The sequence below is a fragment of the Peromyscus leucopus genome, chromosome 23, assembly GCF_004664715.2.
Source record: "Peromyscus leucopus breed LL Stock chromosome 23, UCI_PerLeu_2.1, whole genome shotgun sequence".
NCBI lineage: Eukaryota > Metazoa > Chordata > Mammalia > Rodentia > Cricetidae > Peromyscus > Peromyscus leucopus.
Window position 1 is genome coordinate 44639447 of NC_051082.1, and position 21277 is coordinate 44660723.

Below are 21277 nucleotides of genomic sequence, written 5' to 3' on the forward strand. Positions count from 1 at the left end.
CCTATCCTGGATCTCACTCTGTAGACCAGGCTGGCCTGGAACTCATAGAAATACACCTGGCTCTGCCTCCTGAGTACTAGGATTAAAGGTATGCGCCACTGCCACCTGGTTTCATTTTTATTTTTTAAAGTGTGTGTGTGGTGCACGTGCTCACTCATGCACGCACACACGCACGTGTTGCTATGTCCAATGAGTTCAGGTATTCTCAGAGGCCAGAAGAAGGTATTGGATCCTCTGAAGCTGGAGGCACATGCAATTGGGAGCTACTGATATGTTGTTGATTGTTTTAACTCTTTGGCTCTTTTTGGGGACCCGCCACCCAACTCCCAAATAAATCACACATGGAGGCTTATTCTTAATTATAAATGCCTGGCCTTAGCTTGTCTTGTTTCTTGCCAGCTTTTCTTAACTTTAAATTATCCCATCTACCTTTTGTCTCTGGGCTTTTTCCTTTTCTTACTTCTGTATATCTTACTTTCACTCTTATTCCCTGGCTGACTGGGTAGCTGGCCCCTAGTGTCCTCCTCTCCTTGTTCTCTTGCTCCTGCTTCTCCTCCCAGCTCTCTATTTATTCTCTCTGCTTGCCAGCCCCACCCATCCTTTCTCCTGCATTGCTATTGGCTATTCAGCTCTTTATTAGACCATCAGGTGTTTTAGACAGACAAAGCAACACAGCTTCACAGAGTTAAACAAATGCAACGTAAAGGAATGCAACACATCTTTGCATCATTAAACAAATGTTCCACAGCATACACAAACGTAACACATCTTAAAATAATATTTTACAACACTGATATGAATACTGGAAACAGCACTCAGGTTCTCTACAAGGCAATACATGCTCTTAACTGTTGAAACTATCTCTCTAGCCCTCTAGATATACTAGTTATATATATATATATTACAATACCATTCAGTTCTACATATCAGCCATGGGTTCCCCTATTCTCCCCCCTCCCACCCCCTCCCCTTACCCCCAGCCTACCCTCCATTCCCACCTCCTCCAGGACAAGTCCTCCCCCAAGGACTGCAATCAACCTGGTAGACTCAGTCCAGGGAGGTCCAGTCCCTTCCTCCCAGACTGAGCCAAGTGTCCCTGCATAAGCTCCAGGTTTCAAACAGCCAACTCATGCAATGAGCACAGGACCCGGTCCCACTGCCTAGTTGCCTCCCAAACTGATCAAGCCAATCAACTGTCTCACCTATTCAGAGGGCCTGATCCAGCTGGGGGCCCCTCAGCCTTTGGTTCATAGTTCATGTGTTTCCATTCATTTGGCTAATTTTTTTTTCAATAATTGAGTAAAAGTGAAATTTATTATATGCCACAGTCGTCCTAAGGACCTCCATGCTATATATATAGCCTCCATGGTTCTATGGGTTGTGGTCTGATTGTTCTTTATTTTATATCTAGAATCCACCTATGAGTGAGTACATACCATAACTGTCTTTCTGGATTTGGGTTACCTCACTCAGGATGATTTTTTCTAGTTCCATCCATTTGCCTGCAAATTTCATGCTTTCATTGTTTTTCTCTGCTGAGTAGTACTCCATTGTGTATATGTACCACATTTTCTTAATCCATTCTTCAGTTGATGGGCATCTAGGTTGTTTCCAGGTTCTGGCTATTACAAATAGTGCTGCTATGAACATAGCTGAGCATGTATCTTTATGATATGAATCAGCATTCCTTGGGTATATGCCCAAGAGTGGGATGGCTGGGTCTTGAAGTAGTTCAATTCCTAATTTTCTGAGAAACCGCCATACTGATTTCCACAGTGGTTGTACAATTTTACATTCCCACCAACAGTGGAGGAGTGTTCCCTTTGCTCCACATCCTTTCCAACATTGGTTGTCATTGGTGTTTTTGATCATAGCCATTCTAACAGGTGTAAGGTGGTATCTCAGAGTCATTTTCATTTGCATTTCTCTGATGATTAAGGATGTTGAGCATTTCTTGAAATGTCTTTCAGCCATTTGTAGTTCTTATTTTGTGAATTCTCTGTTTAGCTCTTTAGCCCATTTTTTAATTGGACTGTTCAGTACTTTGATGTCTAGTTTCTTGAGTTCTTTATATATTGTGGAGATCAATCCTCTGTCAGATGTGGGGTTGGTGAAGATCTTTTCCCATTCTGTTGGCTGTCTTTTTGTCTTATTGACTGTGTCTTTTGCCCTGTAAAAGCTTCTCAATTTTGAGAGGTCCCATTTATTAATTGTTGTGCTCAGGGTCTGTGCTATTGGTGTTTTATTTAGGAAATGGTCTCCGGTGCCAATGTGTTCAAGAGTGCTTCCTATTTTCTTTTCTATTAAGTTTAGTGTAACTGGATTTATGTTTAGGTCTTTGATCCACTTGGACTTGAGTTTTGTGCATGGTGACAGATATGGATCTATTTGTAATCTTTTACATATTGACATCCAGTTATGCCAGCACCATTTGTTGAAGACACTTTCTTTGTTCCATTGTATAGTTTTGGCTCCTTTGTCAAAAACCAGGTGTTCATATGTGCATGGATTAATGTCAGGGTCTTCAATTCGATTCCATTGGCCCGTATGTCGGTTTTTATACCAGTACCAAGCTGTTTTTATTACTATAGCTCTATAGAAGAGTTTGAGGTCAGGGATGGTGATACCTCCAAGGGTTGCTTTATCGTATAGGCTTCTTTTAGCTATCCTGGGTCTTTTGTTTTTCCATATAAAGTTGAATATTTTTCTTTCCAAGTCTGTGAAGAATTGTGTTGGGATTTTGATGGGGATTATATTGAATCTGTAGATTGCTTTTGGTAAGATTGCCATTTTTACTATGTTAATCCTACCTATCAATGAGCATGGGAGATACTTCCATTTTCTGATATCTTCTTCAATTCTTTCTTTAGAGATTTAAAGTTCTTATCAAAAAGGTCCTTCACTTGTTTAGTTAGTGTTATCCCAAGGTATTTTATATTATTTGTGGCTATTGTAAAGGGTGATGTTTCTCTGACTTCTTTCTCAGCCCTTTTATCATTTGTGTATAGGAGGGCTACTGATTTTTTTTAAGTCGATCTTGTATCCTGCCACTTTACTGAAGGAGTTTATCAGCTGTAGGAGTTCCCTGGTAGAGTTTTTGGGGTCACTTATGTATACTATCATATCATCTGCAAATAGTGAAAGTTTGACTTCTTCCTTACCAATTTGTATCCCTTTGATCTCCTTTTGTTGTCTTATTGCTCTAGCTAGAACTTCTAGTACTATATGGAATAAATATGGGGAGAGTGGACAGCCTTGTCTTGTTCCTGAATTTAGTGGTATCGCTTTGAGTTTCTCTCCATTTAATTTGATGTTTGCTGTTGGCTTGCTATAATTGCTTTTATTATGTTTAGAAATGTTCCTTGTATTCCTGATCTTTCTAAGACCTTTATCATGAATGGGTGTTGAATTTTGTCAAAGGCTTTTTCAGCATCTAAGGAGATGATCATGTGGTTTTTTTCTTTCAGTTTGTTTATATGGTGTATTACATTGACTGATTTTCGTATGTTGAACCATCCTTGCATCCCTGGGATGAATCCTACTTGGTTGTGATGGATGATTGTTTTGATGTATTCTTGGATTCGGTTTGCCAATATTTTGTTGAGTATTTTTGCATCAATGTTCATGAGGGAGATTGGTCTGTAGTTCTCTTTCTTTGTTGCATCTTTGTGTGGTTTGGGTATCAGGGTAATTGTAGCCTCATAAAAAGAGTTTGGTAGTGTTCCTTCTGTTTCTATTGTGTGGAACACTTTGAAGAGGATTGGTATTAGTTCTTCTTTGAAAGTCTGGTAGAATTCTGCACTGAAACCATCTGGTCCTGGGCTTTTTTTTTTTTTTTTTTTTTTTTTTTTTTTTTTTTTTTTTTTTGGTTGGGAGACTTTTGATGACTGTTTCTATTTCTTTAGGGGTTATTGGTCTATTTAAATGGTTTATCTGGTCTTGATTTAATTTTGGTATGTGGTATTTATCCAGAAAATTGTCCATTTCTTCCTGGTTTTCCATTTTTGTGGAGTACAGGTTTTTGAAGTATGATCTGATGATTCTCTGGATTTCCTCATTGTCTGTTGTTATGTCTCCCTTTTCATTTCTGATTTTGTGAATTTGGGTGCTCTCTCTTTGCCTTTTGGTTAATTTGGCTAGGGGTTTGTCTATCTTGTTGATTTTTTCAAAGAACCAACTCTTTGTTTCATTGATTTTTTGTATTGTTCTCGTTTTCTATTTCGTTGATTTCAGCCCTCAATTTGATTATTTCCTGGCGTCTATTTCTCCTGGGTGAGTTTGTTTCTTTTTGTTCTAGAGCTTTCAGTTGTGCTGTTAATTCATTGGTATGGGATTGCTCCATCTTCTTTATGTGTGCATTTAGAGCTATGAATTTCCTCTTAGCACTGCTTTCATAGTGTCCCATAAGTTTGGGTATGTTGTACTTTCATTTTCATTGAATTCTAGGAACTCTTTAATTTCTTTCTTTATTTCTTCCTTGACCCATTGATGTTTCAGGTGGGCATTATTCAGTTTCCATGAGTTTGTGGGTTTTCCATAATTTTTGTTGTTGTTGAGGTCTACCTTTAAGGCATGGTGGTCTGATAAGATACAGGAGGTTATTCCAATTTTTTGTATCTGTTGAGATTTGTTTTGTGTCCAAGCATGTGGTCAATTTTTGAGAAGGTTCCATGGGGTGCTGAGAAGAAGGTATATTCTTTTGTGTTAGGATGGAATATTCTGTAGATATCTATTAGGTCCATTTGAGTCATAACATCTGTTAGGTCCTTTATTTCTTTGTTAAGTTTCAGTCTGGTAGATCTATCTTTTGGTGAGAGTGGTGTGTTAAAATCTCCCACTACTAATGTGTGGGGTTTGATGTGCGTTTTAAACTTTAGTAATGTTTCTTTTATGAATGTGGGTGCTTTTGTATTTGGAGCATAAATGTTTAGATAGATATACTAGTTTTATAAAAGTAAGTTAAGTTAGGCATGCTGGTGCACACCTTTAATTCCAGCATTTGGGAGGCAGGCAGGTGTCTGTGGGTTTGAAGCCAGCCTGGTCTACATAGTGAGTTCCAGGACAGCCAGGGCTGCATAGTGAGACCCTGTCACAAAAAAAAAAGAAACAAAACAAGTAAGTTAGCATAGCCAGGACTGGTGTCACGTAAGCCCGGCACTTGGGAAGCTGAGGCAGAAGGGTTTTGACTTCCATGCCATCCTGAGTCTGCACAGTAAGACCCTGTTTCAGAGAAAGAAAAACAGATGAAAAGGTAAGCGTTAGCACAGAACCCAAACTGCAGAGAACAGAAGGATCCAGAGACCAAGTTGTGTCTTCTGTGTAGTAACTTGACGACTGTGTCAGGTGTCTGGGGATCACTGTCGCTGGTTTCAGTTGTTGCTCTAGAGATGTCCTGTGTGGATGCAACAGACATGGATGGAGTTTGGTGGTAATCTATATGTTCTTGGCCTGCATAGCACACAGATGTATGTTTAATCCCTCAGGCTTTGTACGAACACAGTTTATATATTCTCTTTTATTCCTTTTTCTTTTGTAATTAAGCCATACCCATCCATGCAGATCTAACTATTTATACTGACTGCACGTATTCCCTTATGGAGCTTTCACAAAGACCATCTGGGTTGCTGGGCTGAGGGGAAGTGGGTATTTTTAAACTGATTGTGAGAACTGGGAACAGATTTGCCCTCCAAGAGACAGTGCCAGTTTCAGCTCCCACCCACAAAACCTGTGAGTGCCTGAAGTGCTCTTCTAGAAATCTCCACTGCAGAGTTACTAATGCCGTGATGTTCATAAATGGTAACAGAGACATTTAAGTCACATGCATATAGCGCATGTATTCCAATGGCAGCAGGATATGAGCGGCAGAGGTACGGAGACAGCAAGGGTGGGGTGACCCTCCACTTAGGGGAGCCTAGGGATCCAGCCCCAGCAGTGTGTTAGGGCCAGGCTTTCCGAGAGAACTCCCTCTCCATGCAACACCCCACCTCGCCCGACACCAGCATTCAAGGTTTCTGATCCCTGAACAGTGACTTTGCCAGGCAGGTCCTCCTGCTTCACTATCTCTGGGAATTCTCTGGAGTTTGAGGGTCCTCCTTTGAAAGCACAGAGCCCTCCACAATCAGCCCATCCAAGGGGGTTCATGGGTGGGATTGTGCTCTTGAAGTATCCCCAGGTTTGTTGAGCCAGGTGGCACCAACATGCTTTCCGGCCAGTGACCAAAGTCGATGGTTGTGTTCTCTGCTGACTGATGAGTATCTAGTGAATTCTGAGTCTTAGAACTGTGCAGAGCACCAGCTTAGCACATGGGGAGCCCTGGGTTCACTCTCCAGTACCACTACCAACATTACCAACAGAGCCACTCTGGAAGAAAACCTACCATCTTTGGGCCATGGTGCACATCACCATGAGCTGCTCACGATGAAGGCACTCTCCACCAATGCACAGTGATGTCTTCAGAAGGTGCCTGTATGGTGGGCCCTTGACTAACACATCTGCAGAATGGTTTGATGAACCAAGGGAGACAGAGGTTTTCCATGGGTGATCAGTACCTGGCTGGTCATCCAGACCTTTCCAAGGTGGACCCTGACAGTCTAAAGTTGAGATCAGGATTGGCAGCCACCACATTATCAGGTCACCTGCTTGCTTCTCAGAGATTTGTGTAAATGCAATCTTTCTAGTATTTTATTCTTCCTGCATTTCCATGCACTGGAAGAAAAAGGTGAGAGAGGATGAGAACACAAAGAGGACTTGAGGGCACATCCACCACTTCCACAGAAGAGCCAGGGGCAGTGTCAGTGGTGGTCAGGAGACTCCAGCAGCCCCTGGGTGTGGAATCCCTTCATGGCCCTCTCCTGTCACTCTGGTGGCCATTTTGCTTTAGGGGACTTTGTGAAGAATATCCCCATGAACCATGGCGTGTACACATGGCCAGATGGCAGCACATATGAAGGAGAGGTGATCAACGGCATGAGGAACGGATTTGGTATGTTCAAGTGTGCCACGTTGCCCGTGTCCTACATCGGCCACTGGTGTCACGGCAAGAGACATGGGAAGGTAGGTGAGGTGCGCCTGTGAACAAAGTCCCACCCATGTGAATGTATGCATGACGTCAAATCCACCATTCATAACATGGTACAACCATCATCACTAGTGAGTCTAAAAACATTTTCAACAGCACAAAACAAATATGCATTAGGAAGTTACTCCTCATCCTTCCACTCCACATCCCTAGCAATTGCCGACCAATCTACTTCCGTATATATGGGTTTACTCCTTAGACATTGTGTCAGTCAGACTTTTTGTCACTGTGACAAAAACCCTTGCCAGGCATGGTGGCGCACACCTTTAATCCCAGCATTTGTGAGGCAGAAGCAAGTGGGTCTCCCTGAGTTCAAGGCCAGCCTGGTCTATATAGAGAGTTCCGGGCCAGCCAAGAGACATAGAGAGAACTTGTCTCAAAAGAAAAAAAGAAATTCCATCACCACTACCAACAATAACAACAACTTGACAGAATCAACCCAGTAAAGAGAAGATGGATTTTGGCCTCTCACAGTCAGAAGGGCTCAGTCCACAGCCATTGGTGCTGTTTCTGGGCTTTAATCATGAAGCAGAATCTGATGGTGGAGAAGCATGTAGAGGCTGCTACCTCATAGTAGACAGGAAGGAGAGATGGGGCCAGGACAAGGTGCAACAACCCCCCAGAATGCACCCCTCGGTGACCTACTTGCTCCCACTAGGCCGAAATCTTCTAAAGTTTCCAGAACCTTCTAAAATAACACCGGCAGCTAGAAACTTAAGTATTCAGTTCATGAACTTGTTGGGGACATTTTATATCCAAATTACAACAGTCATTTCTTTATAATAATATATGAACTTTTGTGGCATGTGTTGGTACTCTATCCTTTTTAAGGCTGAGTAATAGTTGATTGTAATATATACTATAATTTATTCATTTGTTGATGGACACTTGAGCTAGTTTTGTCTTTTTATTACTTTTCAACACACACACACACACACACACACACACACTCACTCCATGATGTGCTGTGCATGTGGAGGTCAGAAGACAGTGTGTAGAAGTTGATTCCCTCTATCATGTAGGTCTCAGGTCACAGGACTAGGAGGCAAACACCTTTACCCTGATGAGTCACCTTTGTTTTGAGACAGGTTCTTACCCTGTAGCCCAGACTTTCCAGGAACTTATTATGTAGCTCAGGCTGATCTCAAATTTGGGGTGGTCTTCTGCCTCACTGCCCAAGTGTGGGGATTACAGGTATGAGCCACCATGCCTAACTGAAGATGAGACTTCTTTACCTGTTCCATGCCTTCTTAGGACATGTTATTATTATTATTTTTATTATTTTTTTTTTTTTGGTTTTTCGAGACATGGTTTCTCTGTGTAGTTTGCGCTTTCTGGAGCTCACTTGGTAGCCAGCTGCTCGAACTCACAGAGATCCCTGCTCTCTCCCGATGCTGGATTAAAGGCGTGCGCCACCAACGCCCGGCCAAGGACATGTTATTATTAAGGCATGTGTTGGTATGAATAGAAAATGTTCCTCACAGGCTCATGTGTGAGGAACTTGGCCTCTAGCTGATGGTTCAGATTGAGAGTTTCTGGAAAACTGGCATGGTCAACCTGTGATCCATGGGCCCTGTGCATCCCAGGATATCACAAATAAGGCCAACATACGTATAGATAGCAATACCAAGTCTCAATGTCAAAAGGTTGGATGGCTTTGACAGGAGGTAAAGCCTAGCTGGAGAAAGTAGGCCACTTGGAGATGGTCATCTGGGAACTAGCTTGTCCCTGGTCCCTTCATGCTCCTCTGTACTTCCTTCCTGTCCCAGGTGAACAGCTTCTGCCAAGTGATCTACTGCCATGACGCCCCGCCTCACCACTGGCCCTAAACTAACAGAACTGAGGCTGATGAACTGAAATCTCTGAAGTCACAAACCCAAATAAATAATCCCTCCATTGGGTTGTTTCTGTAAGATATTTCCTAAAAACAAAAAGTCTGACTCACACAAGGAATGGCTGACTTGTGATGTTGGTGTACATACTGTACCTATCTCTTTATGTTTGTTTGTGTGTGTATTCATGGTGTGCATGTGGCAGTCAGAGGACAACCTTGGGTGCATGTTGCATGTCCTCATCTTTTAGCTTGTTTGAAGCAGGGTCTCTTACTATTCACTGCTGTGTACAGCATGCCAGCTGGCCCCTGTGCTCCCTGAGGCTCCCCTATCTCCACCTCCCATTTCTTAGGAGTGCTGGGATGACAGATGCTTACATTGTATGTCCAGCCTTTTTAGGTAGATTCTGGGAACTGAACTCAGATCCTCATGCTTGCATAGGAAACCCTTTTACCCATTTTATCCTGAAACATTTCCCCAGCCCACTTGGTCTACAAAACCAAAGCATCATGGATTATGTGTCTTGGTAATTATGACGTTGACTTCTGCATAGTTTATAGTTCTTAGATTTGCATGTCTGATCTGTATGTTTCCAAGAGGATCTGCATCATGAGGCCTGATTTCTCCTAATATTGTTTGTTTTAGGGCTCCATCTATTACAATCAAGAGGGAACCTCTTGGTATGAGGGAGACTGGGTATACAACATCAAAAAAGGCTGGGGAATAAGATGGTAGGTGCAACCCTTCTCTCCACATTTGGGTTGTGGGTAAAAAAAACTCTCAGAGGCTCACTTCATTCTCACTCGGGTAAAGATAAGGTGCAGAAATAACAGAGAACACATTTTTTGTCCAAGTATGGTGGAGTTTTCAATTACTCCAGATAGGCTCTCCCTAGTAATGAAAACATTCTATGGGAGATTCATAAGAACACACTAAGTGTCTGATAGTGTGTTTCACTTTGTTATAAGTAGAAACCGCCTTCCTCTGTTCTCTGTATTCATCACAGATCACATTCCTGGATGTTTTCCAAGGAACAGCAATATTTTTGCTTGGTTTTCGATTGAGCTGATAGTCAGGTATTTGTTGTTATTATTTTAGTTTTGGCAGTACTAGGGGTTGAACCCAATGGGCCTGGACCATGCTAAGCAAGAACGCTATCACTGGGCTACAGCCTCAGCTCTGTTTGCTCTTTATAAAAGGTCTTGCTATTAACCTTGAACTCCAGAGTCTCCTCTCTCTGCCTCCCAAGTGCTGGGATTACAAACTTGTACCTCAATACCCCGCACGGTTTTGTTGTTGTTTTAAGATTCATTTATTCATTCATTTATTTGTTTGTTTGTTTGTTTATGTGTATGCATATGTGTTGGTGCTGTTGAATCCAGAAGAATGTGTCAAGTCCCCTCGAGCTGGAATTACAGGTGGTTGTGAACTGTCCAACATGGATGCTGGGAAACAGAACTCTGGTCCTGTGAAAGAGCAGCAAGTGCTCTTAACCACTGGGCTAGGGAGGTGGATCCATCAGGAATGGTCCTGCCAGGAAAACACAGGGACCTAACAACTCCCCAGCACCCATGTAAAAAGCTGGGAATAGCCGGGCGGTGGTGGCACATGCCTTTAATCCCAGCACTCAGGAGGCAGAGGCAGGCAGATCTCTGAGTTCGAGGCCAGCCTGGTCTGCAGATAGGGTTAGAGGCCAGCCAGGGCTATGCAGAGAAACCCTGTCTCAAAAGAAATGGGGGAGGGGACTGGAGAGATGGCTCAGCAGTCAGGAGCACTGGCTGTTCTTCTGGGGGTCCTGAGTTCAATTCCCGGTAACCACATGGTGGCTCACAAGCATCTAAAGTGGGATCTGATGCTCTCTTCTGGCATAAACTCATACATGCAGATGGAGCACTCATACATAAAATAAATAAATCTTTTTTAAAAAAAAGCTGGGTATACAACACAATTCTTCACAAACTTGGAAAGAACAATACTCAACTTCATATGGAAAAAAAAAAAACCCAGGATAGCCAAAAGAAACCTGTACAATAAAGCAACCTCTGGAGGCATCACAATCCCTGACTTCAAGCTCTACTATAAAGCTAGAGTAATAAAAACAGATTGGTACTGGCATAAAAACCAACATGTGGACCAATCGAATTGAAGATCCCGACATTAATCTGCACACCTATGAATACCTGATTTTTGACAAAGAAGCTAGAACTATACAATGGAAAAAAGAAAGCATCTTCAACAAATGGTGCTGGCATAACTGGATGTCAACATGTAAAAGATTGCAAGTAGATCCATATCTGTCACCGTGCACAAAACTTAAGTCCAAGTGGATCAAAGACCTCAATATAAATCCAGTTACACTGAACCTGATAGAAGAGAAAGTAGGAAGTAATCTTGAATGCATTGGCACAGGAGATCACTTCCTAAATATAACATCAGTAGCACAGACACTGAGAGCAACAATTAATAAATGGGACCTCTTGAAACTAAGAAGCTTTTGTAGGGCAAAGGACATGGTCAATAAGACAAAAATACAGCCTACAGAATGGGAAAAGATCTTCACCAACCCCACATCTGACAGAGGACTGATCTCCAAAGTATATAAAGAACTCAAGAAACTAGACATCAAAATACTGAACAATCCAATTAAAAAATGGGCTATAGAGCTAAACAGAGAATTCTCAAAAGAAGAATATCAAGTGGCTGAAAGACATTTAAGGAAATGCTCAACATCCTTAGTCATCAGGGAAATGCAAATCAAAATGACTCTTAGATACCACCTTGCACCTGTCAGAATGGCTATGATCAAAAACACTAATGACAGTCTATATTGGAGAGGATGCGGAGCAAGGGGAATACTCCTCCACTGTTGGTGGGAGTGCAAACTTGTACAACCACTGTGGAAATCAGTATGGTAGTTTCTCAGAAAATTGGGAATCGATCTACCTCAAGACCCAGCCATACCACTCTTGGGCATATACCCAAGGAATGCTCAATCATACCACAAAGATACATGCTCAACTATGTTCATAGCAGCATTATTTATAATAGCCAGAACCTGGAAACAACCTAAATGCCCATCAACTGAAGAATGGATTAAGAAAATGTGGTACATATACACAATGGAGTACTACTCAGCAGAGAAAAACCAATGACATCATAAAATTTGCAGGCAAATGGATGGAACTAGAAAATATCATCTTGAGTGAGGTAACCCAGACTCAGAAGGACAAACATGGTATGTACTCACTCATAAGTGGATACTAGATATAAAGCAAAGGACAACCAGACTGCAACCCACAGATCCAGGGAGGCTACCTAGCAGGAAGGGACCCTAGGATGACTGTGGCTTATACAAAGTTTTGGTTTTGCCCAATCACTGGGCAAGCTTTAGTGAAACATTTCACTATTAGGATAAAAATTTGTACCATATCAAGCTGATAAAAGAATATGCTGGCTGTACTGTCAGGAGGGGAGACTAAAATCTTTTTAGATTATGGATTAGCCTATAGAAAAATGTCTGCTGTAAATCAAACAGTGAAGGGGAAGATGAATAGGAATCTCACTTACACAACTTAAGTAAAACCTAGCTCTCTGAACAGATGAAGATATATTTCTTCTGTATCCCAGAATCTAATCAATATTTATATGTATAATTCAGCTTTTATTTGGCTTAAAAGGACTTATTGGGAAATGTTATCATTTTTACTATTTTCTACAGAGAAAATAATTTCCAGTTTCAAATAACCCTGGACTTTTGAATTATAGTCTGTTTTTATGTTCAAGCTATCTGTGTATTATTTCTCCTGCAGTTGTACATAAAATGTTTTTACATTCAAAAAAGGACAAATACTATATAATTGTATTACATGAAATATATAGAATATACAAATTCATAGAGACAGAAAGATTAGACACTATCTCAAGATGGAGAAGAAAAGAATATAGAGCAATGATTTCCTAAGTACAGAATCTCTGTTTTGTGTGATGGAAAAGCCCCACAAATGGACAGTAGTATCAGGACATAATATCATGAAAGTAATAAACCAATACAATTAATGTAAAAAATGAATATCATAAATATAGTTATTGAATGAATACTGTGAATGTATTCAATGAATAGCACAAATGTAATTAATATCATGAGTGTAATTAATGAATATCATGAGTGTAATTAATATCTTGAATGTAATTCATGCCACTGAATTGTGAACTTAAAAATGGTTACAATTGCAAATATGTTCATTTAAAAAAATAAGGAGGAATATAATCACCATACATTATATGTGTGTATGAAATTGAAGACAGAAATGTTCTAAAATAGAAAGTGATGATGGTGTCGTGGGCCTATGAGGATACTGGACTAAGTCTATCAAATTGTGCAAACAAGCAAATTGTATACTATGTAAATTATTTGTCAATAAAGATTTTATAGAACATAAAAAAAAAAATCTGAATATAGCAGCATGTGCTTGCAGCCTCAGCACAGGGGAGCAGAACTGGGGAATCCTTAAAGCTTGTTAAAGACTCTCTGTCCCACCGAATTGATGAGCTCCAGGTTCAGTGAGAGACCCTGTCTCAAAAGATAAAGATGAGCAACAGAGGAAATACATGTAATATTGGTGAAATTATTAAGGCCACTCCACATAGTTAAAAGGGAGGTTTATTTTGTGAAGTAACTTACAAGTGAAGGGATAGTTTACAGAGTCTGGGAAAGGCGTGTGCAGTCCGGTGGTGTTCTCTGGAGAACTCTGCTCTGTCTACCTCCAGCACCCAGGGTCCAGGAACCAAGCGAGCGCGCTCGCCCATCTAGGTCTTGGGTCTCCAGGCGCCTCCCCTCGCCCCGCCTCATAGGCATGACAGTTGCCAGAGTCTCAATGGGGGTTGGAACTTCCAGATCCAAGCTGGAATGGCTACCAACTACAATGTGCTGTCAGCCTTGGACTTCCACATTCACACACCACATACATGCCCAGCAATGCATAGTATTTAGTGGTAAAACATCAAGTAATCATAACACAATAGGAGTTGCTTCTAAAAGATAAAAAAACCCTCACTCTTACCTATTTATTGGATAATGAAGAGGTTTAATAAAGGGAATTCTTTCACTCCCTAATATGAGTAGTTTTTGCCAACCATGAGTACTGGGAACAGTGTCCTGGGTCCTGGGTCCTGGGTCCTGGGTCCTAGGTTGGATTTTCTGAGACATGTTCGGGGGGCGGGGGTAAGTTTAAGGGCAGTAAAGGCAAGTGTTGTCCATATGAGCTAACCAATGGTTCCTCATTGTTCCTTTGGTCCCAGCTATAAGTCAGGAAACATATATGAAGGCCAGTGGGAAAACAACATGCGCCACGGGGAAGGCAGAATGAGATGGCTGACAACAAATGAGGAGTACACTGGCCACTGGGAGAAGGGGATCCAGGTAAGCACCTGTCCATCACCTGGGTCACAGCCTGAGGTGGGCGGAGCTAACCGCCCACCCAAGCTATTCAGAATAATACTGTGTGGTGTCCGACACTGAAGCACTACTCAGAGGAATTCGTAACTGTCAGCTCACAGACTCTAGAATCACTTGTGAGGTGGGACAGCCTGGGGTATGTTATTTTGATTACTTTAATTGATGTGGGAATACCCATCTTGACTGTGGAAGGGACCTTCCCCTGGGCAAGGGATTCTGCACTCTGTTAACTGGAGAAAGCTAGCTGAGCGTGCATCCATTGCTCTCTGCCTTGACTGTGGGTTCAGTGTGACCAGCGGTCTCAAGCTCCTGCCACTGTGGTTTCCCTGAGGTGCCGGACCGTAACCGAAACTGCGGACCAACCCTTCCTCCCGCAAGATGCTTCTGTCGGGGTATTTTATCACATAAGACACACCCAAAGTCACATTTACTAGCCTCGGCTATACTTTTTAATTGCTGGTTTATTATTTAGTCTTCGGTAATGTCGTAGGCATCTTTGATCTAACCTACAAGATAGGTGATGTTTTCATTTTATACTTGGAGAACCTAAAAGGCTCACGTCATTTGCCACAGGTCAAAAGACAGCAAGTAATGGGCTGAGCTGAGGACGACCCCAACCGTGGTTCTCAGGTTCACGTGCTCTACCCCTTCAGAGTATCAATGTCTTGGCCATAACTTGAGTTTAGGCAAAAGGGGGAGCATTCTGAGGATTGATGTTGACAGGGAGCTTTCTTTTCAGAATGGCTTTGGAACACACACATGGTTCCTAAAGAGGATCCCCAACTCTCAGTATCCTCTGAGAAACGAGTATATAGGAGCATTTACAAACGGATTCCGTCACGGCCACGGCAAGTTTTACTACGCCAGTGGAGCAATGTATGAGGGAGAATGGATTGCCAACAAAAAGCACGGCCGGGTGAGTGTGGCTGTTGAAGTATGGCGAAAGGTGCGTGTCTGAGAAGACGCATTTCTCTGTGTAGAGATAACTGTCTTAGCTAGGTGACTGCGTGCATTTGGAGCTATTTACAACATATTAGTGTTTTCCTGGATATTTAGAAGTGGTTTAATCAGTTTTGTTATATTTGTATCCAAACCAGGATGTATATAGTATATATAAATGAGGGTGCTGGTTGCAAGTTACAGACTAGCTTAAACTTTCACATACCACAGCACCGTGGGCTTGGGGGCCGGCTTGCACAGTTAACTCAGTCCTGTCATCATTCTTTCTATCTGCCCATATGGCAGCTTTACCCTTGCGTTGCCCCTTTCCCATGACAACAGGATAGCTGCTGTGATTCCAGGCCTCACATTGTTCACAAAGTGCAATCCTAATTAGTCTTAACAATAAAGACCCAGAGTCAGAGATCGAGGGTGAAAGCTGAAAGATCGGAGAAGCAGAGCAGCCAGCCGCTAGAGAGACTTCTTACCTCTAGGAATCCTTACACTGAAATGGACATCCTGTCTCTATGAATCCTCAGACTGGTTGGGGTGGATCCTGACTCCACCTGCCTTATGCTCCTGTCTCCACCTCCAGAGTGCTGGGATTAAAGGTGTGTGTCACCACCACCTGGCTCTGTTTCTCTTTTAGACTGGTTCAATCTCGTGTAGCCCAGGATGGCCTTGAACTCCTGATCTTCCCCGCTTCCTCCTCCCAAGTGCTGGGATTAAAGGTGTGTGCCTGGTTTCTATGGTTAACTAGTGGCTAGCTCTGTCCTCTGACCTCCAGGCAAGCTTTATTTGTCAGAACACAAACAAAATGTCACACAACACACCCCACTAAAAACAATGAAAAGCAGCTCATTTCCCAGAGCTCTCAACAAATGCTTCTCCTTTCCCAGAGCTGAGCTGGGTCATTTGTCCACCTCAGAATCAGAACTCACCATCCTGGGGTTGACAGACAGCAGGGCAGTACCTATTGGGATGGGCCCTCTGCTGGCCATGCAGAAAGTTTAATGAGGTCCATTCTGTGGCCTGGAGGTGATTAAACTTGGGGAGAGTGTGGAAAAAGAGGAAGAGGAGGGGAGTAGAGGAGGCGTGATGTGAAACCTGATGGAGGATGATTCTTTGTGGTCTAAGCACACACCTTCAAGACAAAAGCTCCAAACCCTTGAAAACTCCACTAATGAACACTGAATAATATTCCTCCTGAGCCATCCAATGTTATGTTCCTAACCGCAGGGCAGAATGACTTTCAAGAATGGACGTGTGTATGAAGGTCTGTTTTCCAATGACCACATCGCACAGTACCTTGAAGCCGAACTCGATTTTTCACGTGGCCTGGACCGTCGGTCAGATGTCTCCCAAAGGAGCCGGCAGCCTCGGGGATCTTCTGTCAGTGCTGGTAGGGAGCCTGGTGGGTGAAAGTAAATTAATATCTTTTATTTTATGTTTGTTTGTTTGGTTTGGTTTTTATTTTTTTTATTTTTTTTTTTGGTCTTTCTTTCATTTTTTTCTTTTCTTTTCTTTCTTTTTTTTTTTTTCAAGACAAGGTTTCTCTGTGTAGTTTTGGTGTCTGTCCTGGCTCTTGCTCTGTAGCCCAGGCTGGCCTCAAACTCACAGAGATCCGCCTGGCTCTGCCTCCCAAGTGCTGGGATTAAAAGTGTGCACCACCATGCTGTGCTATGCAGATTAATATCTTATCTATAGTTTTCATTTATAAAAATATACCTGCTGCTTCAGAAAATAGAAGTTTCCTTCAGTGTTATGCTTCTCTGTTTGTTTGTTTATATGTTTATTTGTTTGTTTAGACTGGCCTTGAACTCACTGACTAGCCAAGAATCATCTTGAACCCCTGATCCTCCCTCTGTCCTCCACCTCCCAATGCCAGGACGACAGGAGCAAACCGCTGTGCCACCCAGGGCTTCCTGTGTGGTAGGCAAGCGATCTGCCAGCTGGGCTGCATTAGCTAAGCTAGTGTTCAACTATCGAGTAGCTGTTTGTTTGCTTCCTTCCATTACTCCGGAAACTGCTGGTGATCTCCCACTGGACTGTGTGCATGCCCTCCTTTTGAATGTTTAATTTAAAAATGTCAGATTTGAGCCAGGTGGTGGTGGCACGTGCCTTTAATCCCACCACTGGAGGCAGAGGCAGGCGGATCCCTGTGGGTTCGAGCCCAGCCTGGTCTACAGAGCAAGAGCCAGGAAAGGCACAAAGCTACACAGAGAAACCCTGTCTCGAAAACCCAAAAAAAAAAAAAACAAGTCCGATTTGTTGTTTGTGTGTATACATGTGGTGTTCAGAGGACAACTCGGGGAAGTCCACTTGTCCTTTCACCAAACACAGGTCATTAGCTTTGGCAGCAAGCAACCATCACGGTGGCCCTTAGTTCTTAATTTTGAAAAGGAGTGTAAATTGTCCAGGCTGGCCTTAAAGTCTCTGTAGCACAGGCTGGTCTTGAACTTAGAATCGTCCTGCCTCAACTTCCTCAGCAGCTGGCATATAGGACTGGACTACCATGCCTGGTTGTTGAATACTCTTGTTCTATCACATTGGATAGGCATGGTTGTTGAATACTCTTCTATCACATTGGATAGACATGGTTGTTGAATACTCTTCTATCACATTGGATAGACATGGTTGTTGAATACTCTTCTATCACATTGGATAGACATGGTTGTTGAATATTCATTCTTCTGTCACATTGGATAGACATGGTTGTTGAATACTCTTCTATCACATTGGATAGACATGGTTGTTGAATATTCATTCTTCTATCACATTGGATAGACATGGTTGAATACTCTTCTATCACATTGGATAGACATGGTTGTTGAATACTCTTCTATCATATTGGATAGATAACCTTCCAGATGTTGTGCTGAAAGGATTTCTTTTAAAGATTTATTTGTATGTATATACATGTACATGTCTGTGGGTGCCCTCAGAGACCAGAGGAAGGTGCTGGATCCCAGAGGTGGAGTTGCCTGTCACAGGTGCTAGGACCTTGGGTCCTCTGTAAGAGCAGCCGGCTCCCTTAACTGCTGAGCCATCTCTCCAGCCCACATTAGAAGGATCTTAACATGGCTTTTCAAGTCATCTCCCGTATTTGCTTCACTCGCTAGAGACCCTACGAAAGCTGGATGGCAGCGAAAGTCATTCTGTGTTAGGATCGAGTATTGAGCTGGACTTGAATTTGTTGCTGGACATGTACCCTGAGGAAAGCCAAGAAGAAGAGAAGAAGCAGGTAAAAGCCCCTTTACCATTATACATTTATATTTTAGGCACTGTTTTTGTCTCCTGTATGCCTGGTGGATGGCCTATCTAGACCATCTCACTTGCAAGGCAACCCTGTAGTGAGCAGGCTTTGTGAGAGAAAGGCAGCCCAGAGGACAGGACTCAGTGGCATTGCCTGGGGCCTCAGAGCCAACTGAAGCCCAGGGCTGGGATCACATCCCATTCATGGAAGGTGGAGTCAGAGGGACTGCTGGGGGTCAGGAAATCCTGGACTCCCTAGGAATCAAGAGACCCACTGTGGGACTGGAGGGATGGCTCTGCTGAGAGCATTTGTTGCTCTTGTGGAGACCCCGGCTTTGGTTCTTAGCACCAACATGGTAGCTCATAACCATCTGTAACTCAATCCCAGGGGACCCCATGCCTCTGCAGTAGTCACACATGTGGTGCATGTACATGCATGCAGGCAAAACACTTCTACATATAAAACAGAATAGATAAATCTAAAAGTAATAAAAGAGGCAGTAGAAGAAAGAAGCCCGCTATGTTGGGGTTGGAGAGATGGCTCAGTGGTTAAGAACTGCACTTCCAGAGGTCCCAGGTTCAATTCCCAGCACCTACATGGTAGCCAAAAATCATCTGTAACTCCAGTTACAGGGGCTCCACAGGAACCACATGCATATGTTACACTGACACACACAAAACACCTACACACACACACATAAATTTAAAACTCTACAAGAGAAGAAATCCACTGTGCATGATGGCACAGATCTGTAAGCCCAGCCAATGTGGGTGCTAGAACCTGAGCTCAGGCCCTCCTAACCACTGAACCATCCTCCAGCCCCTTAGTTTTCCTCTAATGGGGCACAACTGGGCCACACCTGCTGCCATCTTTTCAGGTAGAGTATGCAGTCCTAAGGAACATTACGGAGTTAAGAAGAATCTACTGCTTCTACAGCGGCCTCGGCTGTGACCACTCTCTGGATAACACCTTCCTGATGACAAAGCTTCACTTCTGGAGATTTCTCAAAGACTGTAGGTTTCATCACCACAATATAACCCTTGCAGATATGGACAGGGTACTAAGTGGTGAGTACCCCGGGTTCTCTTCCTCTCTTGGTTACTGCTACCTGGAAACAAGCTAAGAAATGTTGAGAGAGAATATGGCGAGATGGCTCGGCATGAGGAACAAATCCCTCTGCCCAAACCCCAACAAATAGATGTGGAGACAAAGGATACAGTGGACATGAGGCTTTTGATGGCAGTCTTGCAAGAATGGGTATCTGGCCTTCGGGATCATTGTAAAAGAGAGAATGGAAAGGTTCTAGGAGCCAGAGGTAGTGGACAGTATTGGCCAGACACGACAGCGCCATTGCACACATAAACTCAGCAGCTGCGACCTCAGGACAGGACCTGCACAAGATCCAGCCAGTCCAGATCCCAGCACGGAGGGGAGGGGCTCGTGAAGTCTCACCCTCGCTGAAGAGCAATTGCTGGCTGCTGGGGGAGGGAGAGTCAGTTTTCTTCAGCGATGTGGTCCCTGATAAGCTAACCACATTCAAGTAGATGGCCCTGCACCCACTCACATAGAGACAGCATTAAGTGGACTCAGTGGGTTTTAAAAAGGGGCACATGAAGTTGGCAAGGAAAGGTGGTGGGGATGATAGGAGAGGAATTGGAAGGGAGAGGATGGGAGTGTGTGTTTGATCAAACACATTATATGCATGTATGAGATAATCTTTTTTTGTTTGTTTGTTTTGTTTTTCAAGACAGGGTTCTCTGTGTAATAGTCTTGACTGTTACTCACTCTCTAGACCAGGCTGGCCTTGAACTCACAGAGATCCACCTGTGCCTTTTAAATGTCACATAATATAACTGGAGCTCTTCTGTTATTCGCCAATGCTTTTCTTTCAGTCTACAATGGCATACCAATCGAAGAAATCCACTCTCCGTTCAGAACTATACTCTTAAGAACATTCCTGAATTACCTCCTGCAGTTGGCTCACCACATCCATCACAAAGAATACCAGTAAGTGCCACTCCTGTGTCCCTCTTTCAACGGCGGCCACGGTCGTTGTCACACACGCCACACGAAGGACCACAATGCCCGGGGACTAGATGAAAACTTGGGGACCCCATCTGAGTTGTTTCAGTTCTGTAAATATCCCTTTAGAGCTTCACTCTGCACTTACAGTCAGTTCTGCCTTCGCGAGTCGGAACACCCGTCTTGATGACTTCTTCTGATGCATGCATGTTAAGGGCTGGGAATACGGTTCAGGTGGTCAAGGGCTTGTCTCGCATGCACAGGCCATGGGCACTATCCACAGCACTTCCTAGAACAGACTCGGTAGCACATGCTTATAATCTCAGGACTCAGGAGGTGGAGGCAGGAGGATCAGAAGTTAAGATTGGGGCTGGAGAGATAGCTCAAGCACTGACTGCCCTTCCAGAAGACCCGAGTTCAGTTCTCAGCACCCAGTTGGGCAGCTCACAACATCTTGTATCTACCACTCCAGGGGATTCAGTTCTGTCTTCTGGTCACCACAGGCACCTGCACATATGTACACATATATACACATAGAGACACAAAAACAAAAATCCATCTTTTTTTAAAAGAAGTTAAGGTCATTCTTGTCTGCACAATGAGTTCAAGGCCAGCCTGGGGCTACATAAACCCTGTCTCTCTTTCTTTGTCTTTCTGTCTGTCTTTCTCTATGTGTATGCATGTATAAATTTAAT

At 43.1% G+C, this 21277-nt stretch overlaps 1 protein-coding gene across 1 annotated transcript in view; it reads left to right on the top strand.

The window, feature by feature from the left end:
• The window catches only part of LOC114707570 (radial spoke head 10 homolog B-like), a 59464-nt gene that overhangs the window by 18516 nt on the left and 19671 nt on the right, over positions 1–21277 (top strand). Inside the window, 8 exon segments of the mRNA XM_028890335.2 lie at positions 6881–7053; positions 9556–9641; positions 14209–14329; positions 15105–15281; positions 16544–16706; positions 18427–18548; positions 19438–19627; positions 20453–20567. Of these exon segments, the coding sequence (XP_028746168.1) occupies positions 6881–7053; positions 9556–9641; positions 14209–14329; positions 15105–15281; positions 16544–16706; positions 18427–18548; positions 19438–19627; positions 20453–20567 (1147 nt within the window).